The sequence below is a fragment of the Anomaloglossus baeobatrachus genome, unplaced genomic scaffold, assembly GCF_048569485.1.
Source record: "Anomaloglossus baeobatrachus isolate aAnoBae1 unplaced genomic scaffold, aAnoBae1.hap1 Scaffold_2366, whole genome shotgun sequence".
Lineage (NCBI taxonomy): Eukaryota > Metazoa > Chordata > Amphibia > Anura > Aromobatidae > Anomaloglossus > Anomaloglossus baeobatrachus.
In genome coordinates this window covers 151,569-173,474 of record NW_027442031.1, presented here as the reverse complement: position 1 = coordinate 173,474, position 21,906 = coordinate 151,569, and the positions used below count along the sequence as shown (strand labels likewise).

General features: G+C 52.1%; 1 protein-coding gene across 1 annotated transcript in view; it reads left to right on the top strand.

Moving 5' to 3' along the window:
* The window catches only part of LOC142261665 (carbonic anhydrase 9-like), a 96,367-nt gene that overhangs the window by 52,687 nt on the left and 21,774 nt on the right, over nt 1–21,906 (top strand). Inside the window, exons 3-4 of the mRNA XM_075332134.1 lie at nt 1,456–1,597; nt 2,696–2,758. Coding sequence (XP_075188249.1) covers nt 1,456–1,597; nt 2,696–2,758 — 205 coding nt within the window. The remainder of the gene's footprint in view (nt 1–1,455; nt 1,598–2,695; nt 2,759–21,906) is intronic.

Genomic DNA, 21,906 nt, shown 5'->3' with positions numbered 1-21,906 from the left:
TCAAGATCGAGATAACAGAACAGCCCAGGATTAATTATATAATTTAATCGCCTAAAGCACACTAGAAACTACAATATATACAATAGGGAATCTACAGAATATACAGTTATGTCAGAGTACAGTTACAATCAAAGCATGGGTTACAAACAGGCATACACAGTTCCAGCAGTTACCTTGTTGCGTGTGGCCACAGGGGGGCGCTGTAGACCAGGTTTCTAGGATTCTTCCTCACAGGTCTTTCCCAACCAGGCCCCCGAGCAGAAGAAACCTGGAAAATGGCCGAAGTAGGGTTATCAACCTGGGCAAAACCAGGTCCCCTCCTACCTTAGTGACCTCACGGGGAAGCACTGCCACTCCCCCTGCATGGATCAGAATTATCCAGAAAAGGGGATTTTGGCCATAACTTTGCCTGGGAGCGTCGTAGACGGACGTCAACGCTCTCATTGTGACAGTTATGAATTTAGCTACAGAACGAGGGGACTCATGACCTGTCTGCCAGTTCCCCATTGGCTGATATCACGCCTGGGGCATTTCCCAATGTCCTGCTCCCATAAAAAGGGTGTGCCAGCATCGTCCTCATGCGGAGACACCATTTTTATGGTTGCCATATTTATCGGGAATATGGCTTGCGAGATATGAACCATTTTTTACTGGAGTCGTTCTGTCTGGCTACTTCCATAGCCTTGCTAACTAGCTAGCAGCCCCCACTACAGGGTCACGGCAGGGAGTCATCCTGTGTCCATTGTTCTCACATCACCTAATTTCCATATCACAGGACATGGCCCTGGGGCCTTCACAGATGCTGGACATCTGAGGACAAGAAGGGGGGGGGGGGGCACTGCCAGGGAGTGATGAGAGCGATTATGACTCCCAGTCATAATTCCTCTTCATATCCCAGGATTTGCCTCACAGCTCCATACAGTGCCCAGATAATCCACAGTACTCCATAGTGATACATAGTGTCCAGATAATCCACAGTGCCCCATAGCTCCATACAGTGCCCAGATAATCCACAGTGCCCCATAGCTCCATACAGTGCCCAGATAATCCACAGTACTCCATAGTGATACATAGTGCCCAGATAATCCACAGTGCCCTATTGTCCATAGTGCCATACAGTGCCCAGATAATCCACAGTACTCCATAGTGATACATAGTGCCCAGATAATCCACAGTGCCCCATAATGCCATACAGTGCCCAGATAAGCCACAGTGCCCCATAATGCCATACAGTGCCCAGATAATCCACAGTGCCCCATAATGCCATACAGTGCCCAGATAAGCCACAGTGCCCCATAGTGCTACACAGTGCCCAGATAATGCACAGTGCCCAGATAATCCACAGTGCCCCATAGCTCCATACAGTGCCCAGATAATCCACAGTGCCCCATAGCCACATACAGTGCCCAGATAACCCCCGTAGTGCCACCACTGATGTCCTCTGGTCTCTTGTAGCTGGCTATATTGGAGGACACCATCCACCGTGACCAGGAGCACATTCTGCAGATGAACTTCAGAGCGACGCAGGCACTGAATGGCCGCACGGTGCTGTCCAGCTTCAGAGGACCAGGCAGTGGGAGGAAGGCGGCCGGAGCAGGTGACCATATTGCCCAACACTCAACTCCTCTATTGTCTGCGACTGCACCCTCCAATGCCCCGCATGATAAGATAGCAGAATATGCAGCTTAAAGAGGGAGTATATTGTGCAGCATGGAAAGGCAGTCTACTGTACAGCAGATACTACAAGAGTGCAGCATGGAGAGGCAGTCTACTGTACAGCAGATAACACAAGAGAGTGCAGCATGGAGAGGCAGCCTACTGTACAGCAGATAATACAAGAGAGTGCAGCATGGAGAGGCAGCCTACTGTACAGCAGATAACACAAGAGAGTGCAGCATGGAGAGGCAGTCTACTGTACAGCAGATAATACAAGAGAGTGCATCATGGAGAGGCAGTCTACTGTACAGCAGATAATACAAGAGAGTGCAGCATGGAAAGGCAGCCTACTGTGCAGCAGATCATACAAGAGAGTGCAGCATGGAGAGGCAGCCTACTGTACAGCAGATACCACAAGAGAGTGCAGCATGGAGAGGCAGTCTACTGTACAGCAGATAACACAAGAGAGTGCAGCATGGAGAGGCAGCCTACTGTACAGCAGATAATACAAGAGAGTGCATCATGGAGAGGCAGTCTACTGTACAGCAGATACCACAAGAGAGTGCAGCATGGAGAGGCAGTCTACTGTACAGCAGATAACACAAGAGAGTGCAGCATGGAGAGGCAGCCTACTGTACAGCAGATAATACAAGAGAGTGCATCATGGAGAGGCAGTCTACTGTACAGCAGATAACACAAGAGAGTGCAGCATGGAGAGGCAGTCTACTGTACAGCAGATAATACAAGAGAGTGCATCATGGAGAGGCAGTCTACTGTACAGCAGATAATACAAGAGAGTGCAGCATGGAAAGGCAGCCTACTGTGCAGCAGATCATACAAGAGAGTGCAGCATGGAGAGGCAGCCTACTGTACAGCAGATACCACAAGAGAGTGCAGCATGGAGAGGCAGTCTACTGTACAACAGATAACACAAGAGAGTGCAGCATGGAGAGGCAGCCTACTGTACAGCAGATACCACAAGACTGTTCTTAATATTTGTAATGAAGTAAGGCAATAAGACTCATTTTGTTCCTTTTAGCTCCTCCTTCTCCTGTGTCTACTCCTGAATCTGATGATCGGACTGTACACAAGCCTGAGACAGGTAATAAATCATTACAACTGTTTTTTAAGAGCCCAAACTGTCAAGGATTTGTTGTGGCCTGTCACAGAGGTGTCACGGCCGGCTGACAATCCAGCAGCAAAGAGTGTTAGAAAATCCGAGAGATTGGCAGCACGTGTTATCTGACAGTTCCCTGTTTCTATAGCAATGGACTCTAGGACCCTGGGAAACTGTCAGTTTCCTCTCAGTTGCCAGCCTCTAACTTCCTTTATAAACCTCACCCTGGGGTGGTTTGAATGCAGTTTATAGTTTGTTCCTGACTGGGTTGTGGAGAGGTCGTCTTCTGTTGCTCCATAGACTCCTGTGGTTTCTGCAGCTCAGATAAGTGTTTATCTTTGCTGTCTACCAGGGCTCTGGTGACTGCAGTTGTGTTTCCTCTGTATTGTTCCCTTGTGTCTTCCTTTAATGATAGCGGTGCTGACGAAAAGTGCATACCCTCCATCCTTACTTAGGGTCCATTGGCCAGGGTAAGACAGGACCCCAGGTATTCCAGTTCGATGACAGGTACGGAATCTGTATAGGGTTGGTGAGGGCAGTGACGTGAGCTTCAGGTTGTTGTCAGGGGTCACCACTTCTCCCTTTCCCTAGCGACAGGGCATTCCTTCATCCTTTTCTTTGTGGTTGTCCTATATGGCCAGCATAGCCTCTATCCCGGCTGTGACATTATACACTGCCAATTTTTTAAAAAAGAAAAAAAATGTAAACACATTTTTTTTTCTCTTTCTTGGATCCAATAGTCTTTCTTACAGGACAGATGCAGGGTCTGTCTCTGGAGGTGGCAGAGATGCAGGGTCAGTCTCTGGAGGTGGCAGAGATGCAGGGTCTGTCTCTGGAGGTGGCACAGATGCAGGGTCAGTCTCTGGAGGCGGCAGAGATGCAGGGTCAGTCTCTGGAGGCGGCAGAGATGCAGGGTCTGTCTCTGGAGGTGGCAGAGATGCAGGGTCAGTCTCTGGAGGTGGCAGAGATGCAGAATCAGTCCCTGGAGGTGGCAGAGATGCAGAATCAGTCCCTGGAAGTGGCACAGATGCAGGGTCTGTCTCTGGAGGCGGGGAGAGATGGCAGGGTCAGTCTCTGGAGGCAGCAGAGATGCAGGGTCAGTCGTCTGGAGGCGGCAGAGATGCAGGGTCAGTCTCTGGAGGTGGCAGAGATGCAGGGTCTGTCTCTGGAGGCGGGAGAGATGCAGGGTCAGTCTCTGGAGGCAGCAGAGATGCAGGGTCAGTCTCTGGAGGCGGCACAGATGCAGGGTCAGTCTCTGGAGGTGGCACAGATGCAGGGTCTGTCTCTGGAGGTGGCAGAGATGCAGGGTCTGTCTCTGGAGGTGGCAGAGATGCAGGGTCAGTCTCTGGAGGCGGCACAGATGCAGGGTCAGTCTCTGGAGGCGGCACAGATGCAGGGTCAGTCTCTGGAGGTGGCAGAGATGCAGGGTCAGTCTCTGGAGGCGGCACAGATGCAGGGTCAGTCTCTGGAGGGGGCAGAGATGCATGGTCAGTCTCTGGAGGTGGCAGAGATGCAGGGTCAGTCTCTGGAGGTGGCAGAGATGCAGGGTCAGTCTCTGGAGGTGGCAGAGGTGCAGGGTCAGTCTCTGGAGGCGGCAGAGATGCAGGGTCAGTCTCTGGAGGCGGCAGAGATGCATGGTCAGTCTCTGGAGGCGGCAGAGATGCAGGCTCAGTCTCTGAGGCGGCAGAGATGCAGGGTCTGTCTCTGGAGGTGGCAGAGATGCAGGGTCAGTCTCTGGAGGCGGCAGAGATGCAGGGTCAGTCTCTGGAGGCGGCAGAGATGCAGGGTCAGTCTCTGGAGGCGGCAGAGATGCAGGGTCAGTCTCTGGAGGTGGCAGAGGTGCAGGGTCAGTCTCTGGAGGCGCAGAGATGCAGGGTCAGTCTCTGGAGGTGGCAGAGATGGCAGGGTCAGTCTCTGGAGGTGGCAGAGATGCAGGGTCTGTCTCTGGAGGTTGGCAGAGATGCAGGGTCAGTCTCTGGAGGTGGCAGAGATACAGGGTCTGTCTCTGGAGGTGGCAGAGGTGCAGGGTCTGTCTCTGGAGCTGGCAGAGATGCAGGGTCAGTCTCTGGAGCTGGCAGAGATGCAGGGTCAGTCTCTGGAGGTGGCAGAGATGCAGGGTCAGTCTCTGGAGGTGGCAGAGATGCAGGGTCAGTCTCTGGAGGTGGCAGAGATGCAAGGTCAGTCTCTGGAGGTGGCAGAGATGCAGGGTCAGTCTCTGGAGGTGGCAGAGATGCAGGGTCAGTCTCTGGAGGCGGCAGAGATGCAGGGTCAGTCTCTGGAGGTGGCAGAGATGCAGGGTCAGTATCTGGAGGTGGCAGAGGTGCAGGGTCAGTCTCTGGAGGTGGCAGAGATGCAGGGTCAGTCTCTGGAGGTGGCAGAGATGCAGGGTCAGTCTCTGGAGGTGGCAGAGATGCAGGGTCAGTCTCTGGAGGCGGCAGAGATGCAGGGTCAGTCTCTGGAGGCGGCAGAGATGCAGGCTCAGTCTCTGGAGGCGGGAGAGATGCAGGGTCAGTCTCTGGAGGTGGCAGAGATGCAGGGTCAGTCTCTGGAGGTGGCAGAGGTGCAGGGTCAGTCTCTGGAGGCGGCAGAGATGCAGGGTCAGTCTCTGGAGGTGGCAGAGATGCAGGGTCAGTCTCTGGAGGCAGGCAGAGATGCAGGGTCAGTCTCTGGAGGTGGCAGAGGTGCAGGGTCAGTCTCTGGAGGCGGCAGAGATGCAGGGTCAGTCTCTGGAGGCGGCAGAGATGCAGGGTCAGTCTCTGGAGGCGGCAGAGATGCAGGGTCAGTCTCTGGAGGCGGCAGAGATGCAGGGTCAGTCTCTGGAGGTGGCAGAGATGCAGGGTCAGTCTCTGGAGGCGGCAGAGATTCAGGGTCAGTCTCTGGAGGTGGCAGAGGTGCAGGGTCAGTCTCTGGAGGCGGCAGAGATGCAGGGTCAGTCTCTGGAGGTGGCAGAGGTGCAGGGTCAGTCTCTGGAGGCGGCAGAGATGCAGGGTCAGTCTCTGGAGGCGGCAGAGATGCAGGGTCAGTCTCTGGAGGCGGCAGAGATGCAGGGTCAGTCTCTGGAGGCGGCAGAGGTGCAGGGTCAGTCTCTGGAGGCGGCAGAGATGCAGGGTCTGTCTCTGGAGGCGGCAGAGATGCAGGGTCAGTCTCTGGAGGCGGCAGAAGTGCAAGGTCAGTCTCTGGAGGTGGCAGAGGTGCAAGGTCAGTCTCTGGAGGTGTCAGAAGTGCAAGGTCAGTCTCTGGAGGTGGCAGAGATGCAGGGTCAGTCTCTGGAGGCGGCAGAGAGATGCAGGGTCAGTCTCTGGAGGTGGCAGAGATGCAGGGTCTGTCTCTGGAGGTGGCAGAGATGCAGGGTCAGTCTCTGGAGGTGGCAGAGGTGCAGGGTCAGTCTCTGGAGGTGGCAGAGGTGCAGGGTCAGTCTCTGGAGGTGGCAGAGATGCAGGGTCAGTCTCTGGAGGCGGCAGAGATGCAGGGTCAGTCTCTGGAGGTGGCAGAGATGCAGGGTCAGTCTCTGGAGGTGGCAGAGATGCAGGGTCAGTCTCTGGAGGCGGCAGAAGTGCAAGGTCAGTCTCTGGAGGTGGCAGAGGTGCAGGGTCAGTCTCTGGAGGCGGCAGAAGTACAAGGTCAGTCTCTGGAGGTGGCAGAGATGCAGGGTCAGTCTCTGGAGGTGGCAGAGATGCATGGTCAGTCTCTGGAGGTGGCAGAGATGCAGGGTCAGTCTCTGGAGGCGGCAGAGATGCAGGGTCAGTCTCTGGAGGTGGCAGAGGTGCAGGGTCAGTCTCTGGAGGTGGCAGAGGTGCAGGGTCAGTCTCTGGAGGCGGCAGATATGCAGGGTCAGTCTCTGGAGGTGGCAGAGATGCAGGGTCAGTCTCTGGAGGTGGCAGAGATGCAGGGTCAGTCTCTGGAGGTGGCAGAGGTGCAGGGTCTGTCTCTGGAGGTGGCAGAGATGCAGGGTCAGTCTCTGGAGGTGGCAGAGATGCAGGGTCAGTCTCTGGAGGCGGCAGAGATGCAGGGTCAGTCTCTGGAGGCGGCAGATATGCAGGGTCAGTCTCTGGAGGTGGCAGAGATGCAGGGTCAGTCTCTGGAGGTGGCAGAGATGCAGGGTCAGTCTCTGGAGGTGGCAGAGATGCAGGGTCAGTTTCTGGAGGTGGCAGAGATGCAGGGTCTGTCTCTGGAGGTGGCAGAGATGCAGGGTCAGTCTCTGGAGGTGGCAGAGATGCAGGGTCTGTCTCTGGAGGCGGCAGAGATGCAGGGTCAGTCTCTGGAGGCGGGAGAGATGCAGGGTCTGTCTCTGGAGGTGGCAGAGATGCAGGGTCAGTCTCTGGAGGTGGCAGAGATGCAGGGTCAGTCTCTGGAGGTGGCAGAGATGCAGGGTCAGTCTCTGGAGGTGGCAGAGATGCAGGGTCAGTCTCTGGAGGTGGCAGAGATGCAGGGTCTGTCTCTGGAGGCAGCAGAGATGCAGGGTCAGTCTCTGGAGGCGGGAGAGATGCAGGGTCAGTCTCTGGAGGTGGCAGAGATGCAGGGTCAGTCTCTGGAGGCGGCAGAGATGCAGGGTCAGTCTCTGGAGGCGGCAGAGATGCAGGGTCAGTCTCTGGAGGCGGGAGAGATGCAGGGTCAGTCTCTGGAGGCGGGAGAGATGCAGGGTCAGTCTCTGGAGGTGGCAGAGATGCAGGGTCAGTCTCTGGAGGCGGGAGAGATGCAGGGTCAGTCTCTGGAGGTGGCAGAGATGCAGGGTCAGTCTCTGGAGGTTGCAGAGATGCAGGGTCAGTCTCTGGAGGCGGCAGAGGTGCAGGGTCAGTCTCTGGAGGCGGCAGAGATGCAGGGTCAGTCTCTGGAGGCGGCAGAGGTGCAGGGTCAGTCTCTGGAGGCGGCACAGATGCAGGGTCAGTCTCTGGAGGCGGCAGAGATGCAGGGTCAGTCTCTGGAGGCGGCACAGATGCAGGGTCAGTCTCTGGAGGCGGCAGAGATGCAGGGTCAGTATCTGGAGGTGGCAGAGATGCAGGGTCAGTCTCTGGAGGTGGCAGAGATGCAGGGTCAGTCTCTGGAGGTGGCAGAGATGCAGGGTCTGTCTCTGGAGGTGGCAGAGATTCAGGGTCAGTCTCTGGAGGCAGCAGAGGTGCAGGGTCAGTCTCTGGAGGTGGCAGAGATGCAGGGTCAGTCTCTGGAGGCGGCAGAGATGCAGGGTCAGTCTCTGGAGGTGGCAGAGATGCAGGGTCAGTCTCTGGAGGCGGCAGAGATGCAGGGTCAGTCTCTGGAGGTGGCAGAGATGCAGGGTCAGTCTCTGGAGGTGGCAGAGATGCAGGGTCTGTCTCTGTAGGTGGCAGAGATGCAGGGTCAGTCTCTGGAGGTGGCAGAGATGCAGGGTCAGTCTCTGGAGGTGGCAGAGATGCATGGTCAGTCTCTGGAGGTGGCAGAGATGCATGGTCAGTCTCTGGAGGTGGCAGAGATGCAGGGTCTGTCTCTGGAGGTGGCAGAGATGCAGGGTCAGTCTCTGGAGGTGGCAGAGATGCATGGTCAGTCTCTGGAGGTGGCAGAGATGCAGGGTCAGTCTCTGGAGGTGGCAGAGATGCATGGTCAGTCTCTGGAGGTGGCAGAGATGCAGGGTCTGTCTCTGGAGGTGGCAGAGATGCATGGTCAGTCTCTGGAGGTGGCAGAGATGCAGGGTCTGTCTCTGGAGGTGGCAGAGATGCATGGTCAGTCTCTGGAGGTGGCAGAGATGCAGGGTCTGTCTCTGGAGGTGGCAGAGATGCATGGTCAGTCTCTGGAGGTGGCAGAGGTGCAGGGTCTGTCTCTGGAGGTGGCAGAGATGCATGGTCAGTCTCTGGAGGTGGCAGAGATGCAGGGTCTGTCTCTGGAGGTGGCAGAGATGCATGGTCAGTCTCTGGAGGTGGCAGAGATGCAGGGTCTGTCTCTGGAGGTGGCAGAGATGCATGGTCAGTCTCTGGAGGTGGCAGAGGTGCAGGGTCTGTCTCTGGAGGTGGCAGAGATGCATGGTCAGTCTCTGGAGGTGGCAGAGATGCAGGGTCTGTCTCTGGAGGTGGCAGAGATGCATGGTCAGTCTCTGGAGGTGGCAGAGATGCATGGTCAGTCTCTGGAGGTGGCAGAGATGCAGGGTCTGTCTCTGGAGGCGGCAGAGCTGCGTTCTACTGTATTACAGTCCTCAGTCCCCCGGGTGGGGAGAGGAGTCTCACGGGTTCCCAGGCTCTCCAGTTGGTGGAAGCGTTGTTTGAGGCATTGGAAGTCATTAATGATGACCCTGACTGAGTCTCGCTGGCTGCGGCTAAATTACGTGGTCTTCAGCAGAGAGATCGGTCAGCAGAGTCATACTATTCGGAGTTACGTAGATGGATCGATACCAGGTGGAATGATCCATGTGTGACACGTATCCTGTGTATAGCAGCACGATGGTGTGTGACATGTATCCTGTGTATAGCAGCACGATGGTGTGTGACACGTATCCTGTGTATAGCAGCGCGATGGTGTGTGACACGTATCCTGTGTATAGCAGCACGATGGTGTGTGACACGTATCCTGTGTATAGCAGCACGATGGTGTGTGACATGTATCCTGTGTATAGCAGCACGATGGTGTGTGACATGTATCCTGTGTATAGCAGCACGATGGTGTGTGACACGTATCCTGTGTATAGCAGCACGATGGTGTGTGACACGTATCCTGTGTATAGCAGCACGATGGTGTGTGACACGTATCCTGTGTATAGCAGCACGATGGTGTGTGACACGTATCCTGTGTATAGCAGCACGATGGTGTGTGACATGTATCCTGTGTATAGCAGCACGATGGTGTGTGACACGCATCCTGTGTATAGCAGCACGATGGTGTGTGACACGTATCCTGTGTATAGCAGCACGATGGTGTGTGACATGTATCCTGTGTATAGCAGCACGATGGTGTGTGACACGTATCCTGTGTATAGCAGCACGATGGTGTGTGACACGTATCCTGTGTATAGCAGCACGATGGTGTGTGACACGTATCCTGTGTATAGCAGCACGATGGTGTGTGACACGTATCCTGTGTATAGCAGCACGATGGTGTGTGACATGTATCCTGTGTATAGCAGCACGATGGTGTGTGACACGTATCCTGTGTATAGCAGCACGATGGTGTGTGACATGTATCCTGTGTATAGCAGCACGATGGTGTGTGACATGTATCCTGTGTATAGCAGCACGATGGTGTGTGACATGTATCCTGTGTATAGCAGCACGATGGTGTGTGACATGTATCCTGTGTATAGGAGCACGATGGTGTGTGACATGTATCCTGTGTATAGCAGCACGATGGTGTGTGACACGTATCCTGTGTATAGCAGCACGATGGTGTGTGACATGTATCCTGTGTATAGCAGCACGATGGTGTGTGACATGTATCCTGTGTATAGCAGCACGATGGTGTGTGACACGTATCCTGTGTATAGCAGCACGATGGTGTGTGACACGTATCCTGTGTATAGCAGCACGATGGTGTGTGACATGTATCCTGTGTATAGCAGCACGATGGTGTGTGACACGTATCCTGTGTATAGCAGCACGATGGTGTGTGACATGTATCCTGTGTATAGCAGCACGATGGTGTGTGACATGTATCCTGTGTATAGCAGCACGATGGTGTGTGACATGTATCCTGTGTATAGCAGCACGATGGTGTGTGACACGTATCCTGTGTATAGCAGCACGATGGTGTGTGACACGTATCCTGTGTATAGCAGCACGATGGTGTGTGACACGTATCCTGTGTATAGCAGCACGATGGTGTGTGACATGTATCCTGTGTATAGCAGCACGATGGTGTGTGACATGTATCCTGTGTATAGCAGCACGATGGTGTGTGACACGTATCCTGTGTATAGCAGCACGATGGTGTGTGACACGTATCCTGTGTATAGCAGCGCGATGGTGTGTGACACGTATCCTGTGTATAGCAGCACGATGGTGTGTGACACGTATCCTGTGTATAGCAGCACGATGGTGTGTGACACGTATCCTGTGTATAGCAGCACGATGGTGTGTGACATGTATCCTGTGTATAGCAGCACGATGGTGTGTGACACGTATCCTGTGTATAGCAGCACGATGGTGTGTGACATGTATCCTGTGTATAGCAGCACGATGGTGTGTGACATGTATCCTGTGTATAGCAGCACGATGGTGTGTGACATGTATCCTGTGTATAGCAGCACGATGGTGTGTGACACGTATCCTGTGTATAGCAGCACGATGGTGTGTGACACGTATCCTGTGTATAGCAGCACGATGGTGTGTGACATGTATCCTGTGTATAGCAGCACGATGGTGTGTGACATGTATCCTGTGTATAGCAGCACGATGGTGTGTGACATGTATCCTGTGTATAGCAGCACGATGGTGTGTGACACGTATCCTGTGTATAGCAGCACGATGGTGTGTGACATGTATCCTGTGTATAGCAGCACGATGGTGTGTGACATGTATCCTGTGTATAGCAGCACGATGGTGTGTGACATGTATCCTGTGTATAGCAGCACGATGGTGTGTGACACGTATCCTGTGTATAGCAGCACGATGGTGTGTGACATGTATCCTGTGTATAGCAGCACGATGGTGTGTGACACGTATCCTGTGTATAGCAGCACGATGGTGTGTGACATGTATCCTGTGTATAGCAGCACGATGGTGTGTGACACGTATCCTGTGTATAGCAGCACGATGGTGTGTGACATGTATCCTGTGTATAGCAGCACGATGGTGTGTGACATGTATCCTGTGTATAGCAGCACGATGGTGTGTGACATGTATCCTGTGTATAGCAGCACGATGGTGTGTGACACGTATCCTGTGTATAGCAGCACGATGGTGTGTGACACGTATCCTGTGTATAGCAGCACGATGGTGTGTGACACGTATCCTGTGTATAGCAGCACGATGGTGTGTGACACGTATCCTGTGTATAGCAGCACGATGGTGTGTGACACGTATCCTGTGTATAGCAGCACGATGGTGTGTGACATGTATCCTGTGTATAGCAGCACGATGGTGTGTGACACGTATCCTGTGTATAGCAGCACGATGGTGTGTGACACGCATCCTGTGTATAGGAGCATGATGGTGTGTGACACGTATCCTGTGTATAGCAGCACGATGGTGTGTGACACGTATCCTGTGTATAGCAGCACGATGGTGTGTGACACGTATCCTGTGTATAGCAGCACGATGGTGTGTGACACGTATCCTGTGTATAGCAGCACGATGGTGTGTGACATGTATCCTGTGTATAGCAGCACGATGGTGTGTGACACGTATCCTGTGTATAGCAGCACGATGGTGTGTGACACGCATCCTGTGTATAGGAGCATGATGGTGTGTGACACGTATCCTGTGTATAGCAGCACGATGGTGTGTGACACGTATCCTGTGTATAGCAGCACGATGGTGTGTGACACGTATCCTGTGTATAGCAGCACGATGGTGTGTGACACGTATCCTGTGTATAGCAGCACGATGGTGTGTGACATGTATCCTGTGTATAGCAGCACGATGGTGTGTGACATGTATCCTGTGTATAGCAGCACGATGGTGTGTGACATGTATCCTGTGTATAGCAGCACGATGGTGTGTGACACGTATCCTGTGTATAGCAGCACGATGGTGTGTGACACGTATCCTGTGTATAGCAGCACGATGGTGTGTGACACGTATCCTGTGTATAGCAGCACGATGGTGTGTGACATGTATCCTGTGTATAGCAGCACGATGGTGTGTGACACGTATCCTGTGTATAGCAGCACGATGGTGTGTGACACGCATCCTGTGTATAGGAGCATGATGGTGTGTGACACGTATCCTGTGTATAGCAGCACGATGGTGTGTGACACGTATCCTGTGTATAGCAGCACGATGGTGTGTGACACGTATCCTGTGTATAGCAGCACGATGGTGTGTGACACGTATCCTGTGTATAGCAGCACGATGGTGTGTGACACGCATCCTGTGTATAGCAGCACGATGGTGTGTGACATGTATCCTGTGTATAGCAGCACGATGGTGTGTGACACGTATCCTGTGTATAGCAGCACGATGGTGTGTGACACGTATGCTGTGTATAGGAGCACGATGGTGTGTGACATGTATCCTGTGTATAGCAGCACGATGGTGTGTGACACGTATCCTGTGTATAGCGGCACGATGGTGTGTGACACGCATCCTGTGTATAGCAGCACGATGGTGTGTGACACGTATCCTGTGTATAGCAGCACGATGGTGTGTGACATGTATCCTGTGTATAGCAGCACGATGGTGTGTGACACGCATCCTGTGTATAGCAGCACGATGGTGTGTGACACGTATCCTGTGTATAGCAGCACGATGGTGTGTGACACGTATCCTGTGTATAGCAGCACGATGGTGTGTGACACGTATCCTGTGTATAGCAGCACGATGGTGTGTGACACGTATCCTGTGTATAGCAGCGCGATGGTGTGTGACACGTATCCTGTGTATAGCAGCACGATGGTGTGTGACACGTATCCTGTGTATAGCAGCACGATGGTGTGTGACACGCATCCTGTGTATAGCAGCACGATGGTGTGTGACATGTATCCTGTGTATAGCAGCACGATGGTGTGTGACATGTATCCTGTGTATAGCAGCACGATGGTGTGTGACACGTATCCTGTGTATAGCAGCACGATGGTGTGTGACATGTATCCTGTGTATAGCAGCACGATGGTGTGTGACATGTATCCTGTGTATAGCAGCACGATGGTGTGTGACACGTATCCTGTGTATAGCAGCGCGATGGTGTGTGACACGTATCCTGTGTATAGCAGCACGATGGTGTGTGACACGTATCCTGTGTATAGCAGCACGATGGTGTGTGACACGCATCCTGTGTATAGCAGCACGATGGTGTGTGACATGTATCCTGTGTATAGCAGCACGATGGTGTGTGACACGTATCCTGTGTATAGCAGCACGATGGTGTGTGACATGTATCCTGTGTATAGCAGCACGATGGTGTGTGACATGTATCCTGTGTATAGCAGCACGATGGTGTGTGACACGTATCCTGTGTATAGCAGCACGATGGTGTGTGACACGTATGCTGTGTATAGCAGCACGATGGTGTGTGACATGTATCCTGTGTATAGCAGCACGATGGTGTGTGACACGCATCCTGTGTATAGCAGCACGATGGTGTGTGACACGTATCCTGTGTATAGCAGCACGATGGTGTGTGACACGTATCCTGTGTATAGCAGCGCGATGGTGTGTGACATGTATCCTGTGTATAGCAGCACGATGGTGTGTGACACGTATCCTGTGTATAGCAGCACGATGGTGTGTGACATGTATCCTGTGTATAGCAGCACGATGGTGTGTGACATGTATCCTGTGTATAGCAGCACGATGGTGTGTGACACGTATCCTGTGTATAGCAGCACGATGGTGTGTGACATGTATCCTGTGTATAGCAGCACGATGGTGTGTGACATGTATCCTGTGTATAGCAGCACGATGGTGTGTGACATGTATCCTGTGTATAGCAGCACGATGGTGTGTGACATGTATCCTGTGTATAGCAGCACGATGGTGTGTGACACGTATCCTGTGTATAGCAGCGCGATGGTGTGTGACACGTATCCTGTGTATAGCAGCACGATGGTGTGTGACATGTATCCTGTGTATAGCAGCACGATGGTGTGTGACATGTATCCTGTGTATAGCAGCACGATGGTGTGTGACACGTATCCTGTGTATAGCAGCACGATGGTGTGTGACACGTATCCTGTGTATAGCAGCACGATGGTGTGTGACATGTATCCTGTGTATAGCAGCACGATGGTGTGTGACATGTATCCTGTGTATAGGAGCACGATGGTGTGTGACACGTATCCTGTGTATAGCGGCACGATGGTGTGTGACATGTATCCTGTGTATAGCAGCACGATGGTGTGTGACATGTATCCTGTGTATAGCAGCACGATGGTGTGTGACACGCATCCTGTGTATAGCAGCACGATGGTGTGTGACATGTATCCTGTGTATAGCAGCACGATGGTGTGTGACATGTATCCTGTGTATAGCAGCACGATGGTGTGTGACATGTATCCTGTGCATAGCAGCACGATGGTGTGTGACACGTATCCTGTGTATAGCAGCACGATGGTGTGTGACACGTATCCTGTGTATAGCAGCACGATGGTGTGTGACACGTATCCTGTGTATAGCAGCACGATGGTGTGTGACATGTATCCTGTGTATAGCAGCGCGATGGTGTGTGACACGTATCCTGTGTATAGCAGCACGATGGTGTGTGACACGTATCCTGTGTATAGCAGCACGATGGTGTGTGACACGTATCCTGTGTATAGCAGCACGATGGTGTGTGACATGTATCCTGTGTATAGCAGCACGATGGTGTGTGACACGTATCCTGTGTATAGCAGCACGATGGTGTGTGACACGTATCCTGTGTATAGCAGCACGATGGTGTGTGACACGCATCCTGTGTATAGCAGCACGATGGTGTGTGACATGTATCCTGTGTATAGCAGCACGATGGTGTGTGACATGCATCCTGTGTATAGCAGCACGATGGTGTGTGACACGCATCCTGTGTATAGCAGCACGATGGTGTGTGACACGTATCCTGTGTATAGCAGCACGATGGTGTGTGACATGTATCCTGTGTATAGGAGCACGATGGTGTGTGACACGTATCCTGTGTATAGCAGCACGATGGTGTGTGACACGTATCCTGTGTATAGCAGCACGATGGTGTGTGACACGTATCCTGTGTATAGCAGCACGATGGTGTGTGACATGTATCCTGTGTATAGCAGCACGATGGTGTGTGACATGTATCCTGTGTATAGCAGCGCGATGGTGTGTGACACGTATCCTGTGTATAGCAGCACGATGGTGTGTGACACGTATCCTGTGTATAGCAGCACGATGGTGTGTGACACGTATCCTGTGTATAGCAGCACGATGGTGTGTGACATGTATCCTGTGTATAGCAGCACGATGGTGTGTGACACGTATCCTGTGTATAGCAGCACGATGGTGTGTGACACGTATCCTGTGTATAGCAGCACGATGGTGTGTGACATGTATCCTGTGTATAGCAGCGCGATGGTGTGTGACACGTATCCTGTGTATAGCAGCACGATGGTGTGTGACACGTATCCTGTGTATAGCAGCACGATGGTGTGTGACATGTATCCTGTGTATAGCAGCACGATGGTGTGTGACATGTATCCTGTGTATAGCAGCACGATGGTGTGTGACATGTATCCTGTGTATAGCAGCACGATGGTGTGTGACACGTATCCTGTGTATAGCAGCACGATGGTGTGTGACACGTATCCTGTGTATAGCAGCACGATGGTGTGTGACATGTATCCTGTGTATAGCAGCACGATGGTGTGTGACACGTATCCTGTGTATAGCAGCACGATGGTGTGTGACATGTATCCTGTGTATAGCAGCACGATGGTGTGTGACACGCATCCTGTGTATAGCAGCACGATGGTGTGTGACACGTATCCTGTGTATAGCAGCACGATGGTGTGTGACATGTATCCTGTGTATAGCAGCACGATGGTGTGTGACACGTATCCTGTGTATAGCAGCACGATGGTGTGTGACACGTATCCTGTGTATAGCAGCACGATGGTGTGTGACATGTATCCTGTGTATAGCAGCACGATGGTGTGTGACATGTATCCTGTGTATAGCAGCACGATGGTGTGTGACACGTATCCTGTGTATAGCAGCACGATGGTGTGTGACACGTATCCTGTGTATAGCAGCACGATGGTGTGTGACACGTATCCTGTGTATAGCAGCACGATGGTGTGTGACATGTATCCTGTGTATAGCAGCACGATGGTGTGTGACACGTATCCTGTGTATAGCAGCACGATGGTGTGTGACACGTATCCTGTGTATAGCAGCACGATGGTGTGTGACATGTATCCTGTGTATAGCAGCACGATGGTGTGTGACATGTATCCTGTGTATAGCAGCACGATGGTGTGTGACACGTATCCTGTGTATAGCAGCACGATGGTGTGTGACACGCATCCTGTGTATAGCAGCACGATGGTGTGTGACACGCATCCTGTGTATAGCAGCACGATGGTGTGTGACACGTATCCTGTGTATAGCAGCACGATGGTGTGTGACATGTATCCTGTGTATAGCAGCACGATGGTGTGTGACACGTATCCTGTGTATAGCAGCACGATGGTGTGTGACACGTATCCTGTGTATAGCAGCACGATGGTGTGTGACACGTATCCTGTGTATAGCAGCGCGATGGTGTGTGACATGTATCCTGTGTATAGCAGCACGATGGTGTGTGACATGTATCCTGTGTATAGGAGCACGATGGTGTGTGACATGTATCCTGTGTATAGCAGCACGATGGTGTGTGACACGTATCCTGTGTATAGCAGCACGATGGTGTGTGACATGTATCCTGTGTATAGGAGCACGATGGTGTGTGACATGTATCCTGTGTATAGCAGCACGATGGTGTGTGACACGTATCCTGTGTATAGCAGCACGATGGTGTGTGACACGCATCCTGTGTATAGCAGCACGATGGTGTGTGACACGTATCCTGTGTATAGCAGCACGATGGTGTGTGACACGTATCCTGTGTATAGCAGCACGATGGTGTGTGACATGTATCCTGTGTATAGCAGCACGATGGTGTGTGACATGTATCCTGTGTATAGCAGCACGATGGTGTGTGACATGTATCCTGTGTATAGCAGCACGATGGTGTGTGACACGTATCCTGTGTATAGCAGCACGATGGTGTGTGACATGTATCCTGTGTATAGCAGCACGATGGTGTGTGACACGCATCCTGTGTATAGCAGCACGATGGTGTGTGACATGTATCCTGTGTATAGCAGCGCGATGGTGTGTGACACGTATCCTGTGTATAGCAGCACGATGGTGTGTGACATGTATCCTGTGTATAGCAGCACGATGGTGTGTGACACGCATCCTGTGTATAGCAGCACGATGGTGTGTGACACGTATCCTGTGTATAGCAGCACGATGGTGTGTGACACGTATCCTGTGTATAGCAGCACGATGGTGTGTGACATGTATCCTGTGTATAGCAGCACGATGGTGTGTGACACGTATCCTGTGTATAGCAGCGCGATGGTGTGTGACATGTATCCTGTGTATAGCAGCACGATGGTGTGTGACACGTATCCTGTGTATAGCAGCACGATGGTGTGTGACACGTATCCTGTGTATAGCAGCACAATGGTGTGTGACACGCATCCTGTGTATAGCAGCACGATGGTGTGTGACACGTATCCTGTGTATAGCAGCACGATGGTGTGTGACACGCATCCTGTGTATAGCAGCACGATGGTGTGTGACATGTATCCTGTGTATAGCAGCACGATGGTGTGTGACACGTATCCTGTGTATAGCAGCACGATGGTGTGTGACACGTATCCTGTGTATAGCAGCACGATGGTGTGTGACACGTATCCTGTGTATAGCAGCACGATGGTGTGTGACATGTATCCTGTGTATAGCAGCACGATGGTGTGTGACATGTATCCTGTGTATAGCAGCACGATGGTGTGTGACACGTATCCTGTGTATAGCAGCACGATGGTGTGTGACACGTATCCTGTGTATAGCAGCACGATGGTGTGTGACATGTATCCTGTGTATAGCAGCACGATGGTGTGTGACATGTATCCTGTGTATAGCAGCACGATGGTGTGTGACACGTATCCTGTGTATAGCAGCACGATGGTGTGTGACACGTATCCTGTGTATAGCAGCACGATGGTGTGTGACATGTATCCTGTGTATAGCAGCACGATGGTGTGTGACATGTATCCTGTGTATAGCAGCACGATGGTGTGTGACACGTATCCTGTGTATAGCAGCACGATGGTGTGTGACATGTATCCTGTGTATAGCAGCACGATGGTGTGTGACACGTATCCTGTGTATAGCAGCACGATGGTGTGTGACACGCATCCTGTGTATAGCAGCACGATGGTGTGTGACACGTATCCTGTGTATAGCAGCGCGATGGTGTGTGACACGTATCCTGTGTATAGCAGCACGATGGTGTGTGACATGTATCCTGTGTATAGCAGCACGATGGTGTGTGACATGTATCCTGTGTATAGCAGCGCGATGGTGTGTGACATGTATCCTGTGTATAGCAGCGCGATGGTGTGTGACACGTATCCTGTGTATAGCAGCACGATGGTGTGTGACATGCATCCTGTGTATAGCAGCACGATGGTGTGTGACATGTATCCTGTGTATAGCAGCACGATGGTGTGTGACACGCATCCTGTGTATAGCAGCACGATGGTGTGTGACACGCATCCTGTGTATAGCAGCACGATGGTGTGTGACATGTATCCTGTGTATAGCAGCACGATGGTGTGTGACACGCATCCTGTGTATAGGAGCACGATGGTGTGTGACACGCATCCTGTGTATAGCAGCACGATGGTGTGTGACACGTATCCTGTGTATAGCAGCACGATGGTGTGTGACACGCATCCTGTGTATAGCAGCACGATGGTGTGTGACATGTATCCTGTGTATAGCAGCACGATGGTGTGTGACATGCATCCTGTGTATAGCAGCGCGATGGTGTGTGACACGTATCCTGTGTATAGCAGCACGATGGTGTGTGACACGTATCCTGTGTATAGCAGCACGATGGTGTGTGACACGCATCCTGTGTATAGCAGCGCGATGGTGTATGACACGTATCCTGTGTATAGCAGCACGATGGTGTGTGACACGCATCCTGTGTATAGCAGCACGATGGTGTGTGACACGTATCCTGTGTATAGCAGCACGATGGTGTGTGACACGCATCCTGTGTATAGCAGCACGATGGTGTGTGACATGTATCCTGTGTATAGCAGCACGATGGTGTGTGACATGTATCCTGTGTATAGCAGCACGATGGTGTGTGACACGTATCCTGTGTATAGCAGCACGATGGTGTGTGACATGTATCCTGTGTATAGCAGCGCGATGGTGTGTGACATGTATCCTGTGTATAGCAGCACGATGGTGTGTGACACGTATCCTGTGTATAGCAGCACGATGGTGTGTGACACGTATCCTGTGTATAGCAGCACGATGGTGTGTGACATGTATCCTGTGTATAGCAGCACGATGGTGTGTGACATGTATCCTGTGTATAGCAGCGCGATGGTGTGTGACACGTATCCTGTGTATAGCAGCACGATGGTGTGTGACACGTATCCTGTGTATAGCAGCACGATGGTGTGTGACATGTATCCTGTGTATAGCAGCACGATGGTGTGTGACACGTATCCTGTGTATAGCAGCACGATGGTGTGTGACATGTATCCTGTGTATAGCAGCACGATGGTGTGTGACATGTATCCTGTGTATAGCAGCACGATGGTGTGTGACACGTATCCTGTGTATAGCAGCACGATGGTGTGTGACATGTATCCTGTGTATAGCAGCACGATGGTGTGTGACACGTATCCTGTGTATAGCAGCACGATGGTGTGTGACACGAATCCTGTGTATAGCAGCACGATGGTGTGTGACACGCATCCTGTGTATAGCAGCACGATGGTGTGTGACACGCATCCTGTGTATAGCAGCACGATGGTGTGTGACACGTATCCTGTGTATAGCAGCACGATGGTGTGTGACATGTATCCTGTGTATAGCAGCACGATGGTGTGTGACACGTATCCTGTGTATAGCAGCACGATGGTGTGTGACATGTATCCTGTGTATAGCAGCACGATGGTGTGTGACATGTATCCTGTGTATAGCAGCACGATGGTGTGTGACACGTATCCTGTGTATAGCAGCACGATGGTGTGTGACACGTATCCTGTGTATAGCAGCACGATGGTGTGTGACACGCATCCTGTGTATAGCAGCACGATGGTGTGTGACACGCATCCTGTGTATAGCAGCACGATGGTGTGTGACACGCATCCTGTGTATAGCAGCACGATGGTGTGTGACATGTATCCTGTGTATAGCAGCACGATGGTGTGTGACACGTATCCTGTGTATAGCAGCACGATGGTGTGTGACACGTATCCTGTGTATAGCAGCACGATGGTGTGTGACACGCATCCTGTGTATAGCAGCACGATGGTGTGTGACACGCATCCTGTGTATAGCAGCACGATGGTGTGTGACACGCATCCTGTGTATAGCAGCACGATGGTGTGTGACATGTATCCTGTGTATAGCAGCACGATGGTGTGTGACACGTATCCTGTGTATAGCAGCACGATGGTGTGTGACACGTATCCTGTGTATAGCAGCACGATGGTGTGTGACACGTATCCTGTGTATAGCAGCACGATGGTGTGTGACATGTATCCTGTGTATAGCAGCACGATGGTGTGTGACACGTATCCTGTGTATAGCAGCACGATGGTGTGTGACACGTATCCTGTGTATAGCAGCACGATGGTGTGTGACATGCATCCTGTGTATAGCAGCACGATGGTGTGTGACACGCATCCTGTGTATAGCAGCACGATGGTGTGTGACACGCATCCTGTGTATAGCAGCGCGATGGTGTGTGACACGCATCCTGTGTATAGCAGCACGATGGTGTGTGACACGTATCCTGTGTATAGCAGCGCGATGGTGTGTGACATGTATCCTGTGTATAGCAGCACGATGGTGTGTGACACGTATCCTGTGTATAGCAGCACGATGGTGTGTGACATGTATCCTGTGTATAGCAGCACGATGGTGTGTGACATGTATCCTGTGTATAGCAGCACGATGGTGTGTGACATGTATCCTGTGTATAGCAGCACGATGGTGTGTGACACGTATCCTGTGTATAGCAGCACGATGGTGTGTGACATGTATCCTGTGTATAGCAGCACGATGGTGTGTGACACGTATCCTGTGTATAGCAGCACGATGGTGTGTGACACGTATCCTGTGTATAGCAGCACGATGGTGTGTGACACGTATCCTGTGTATAGCAGCACGATGGTGTGTGACATGTATCCTGTGTATAGCAGCACGATGGTGTGTGACATGTATCCTGTGTATAGCAGCGCGATGGTGTGTGACACGTATCCTGTG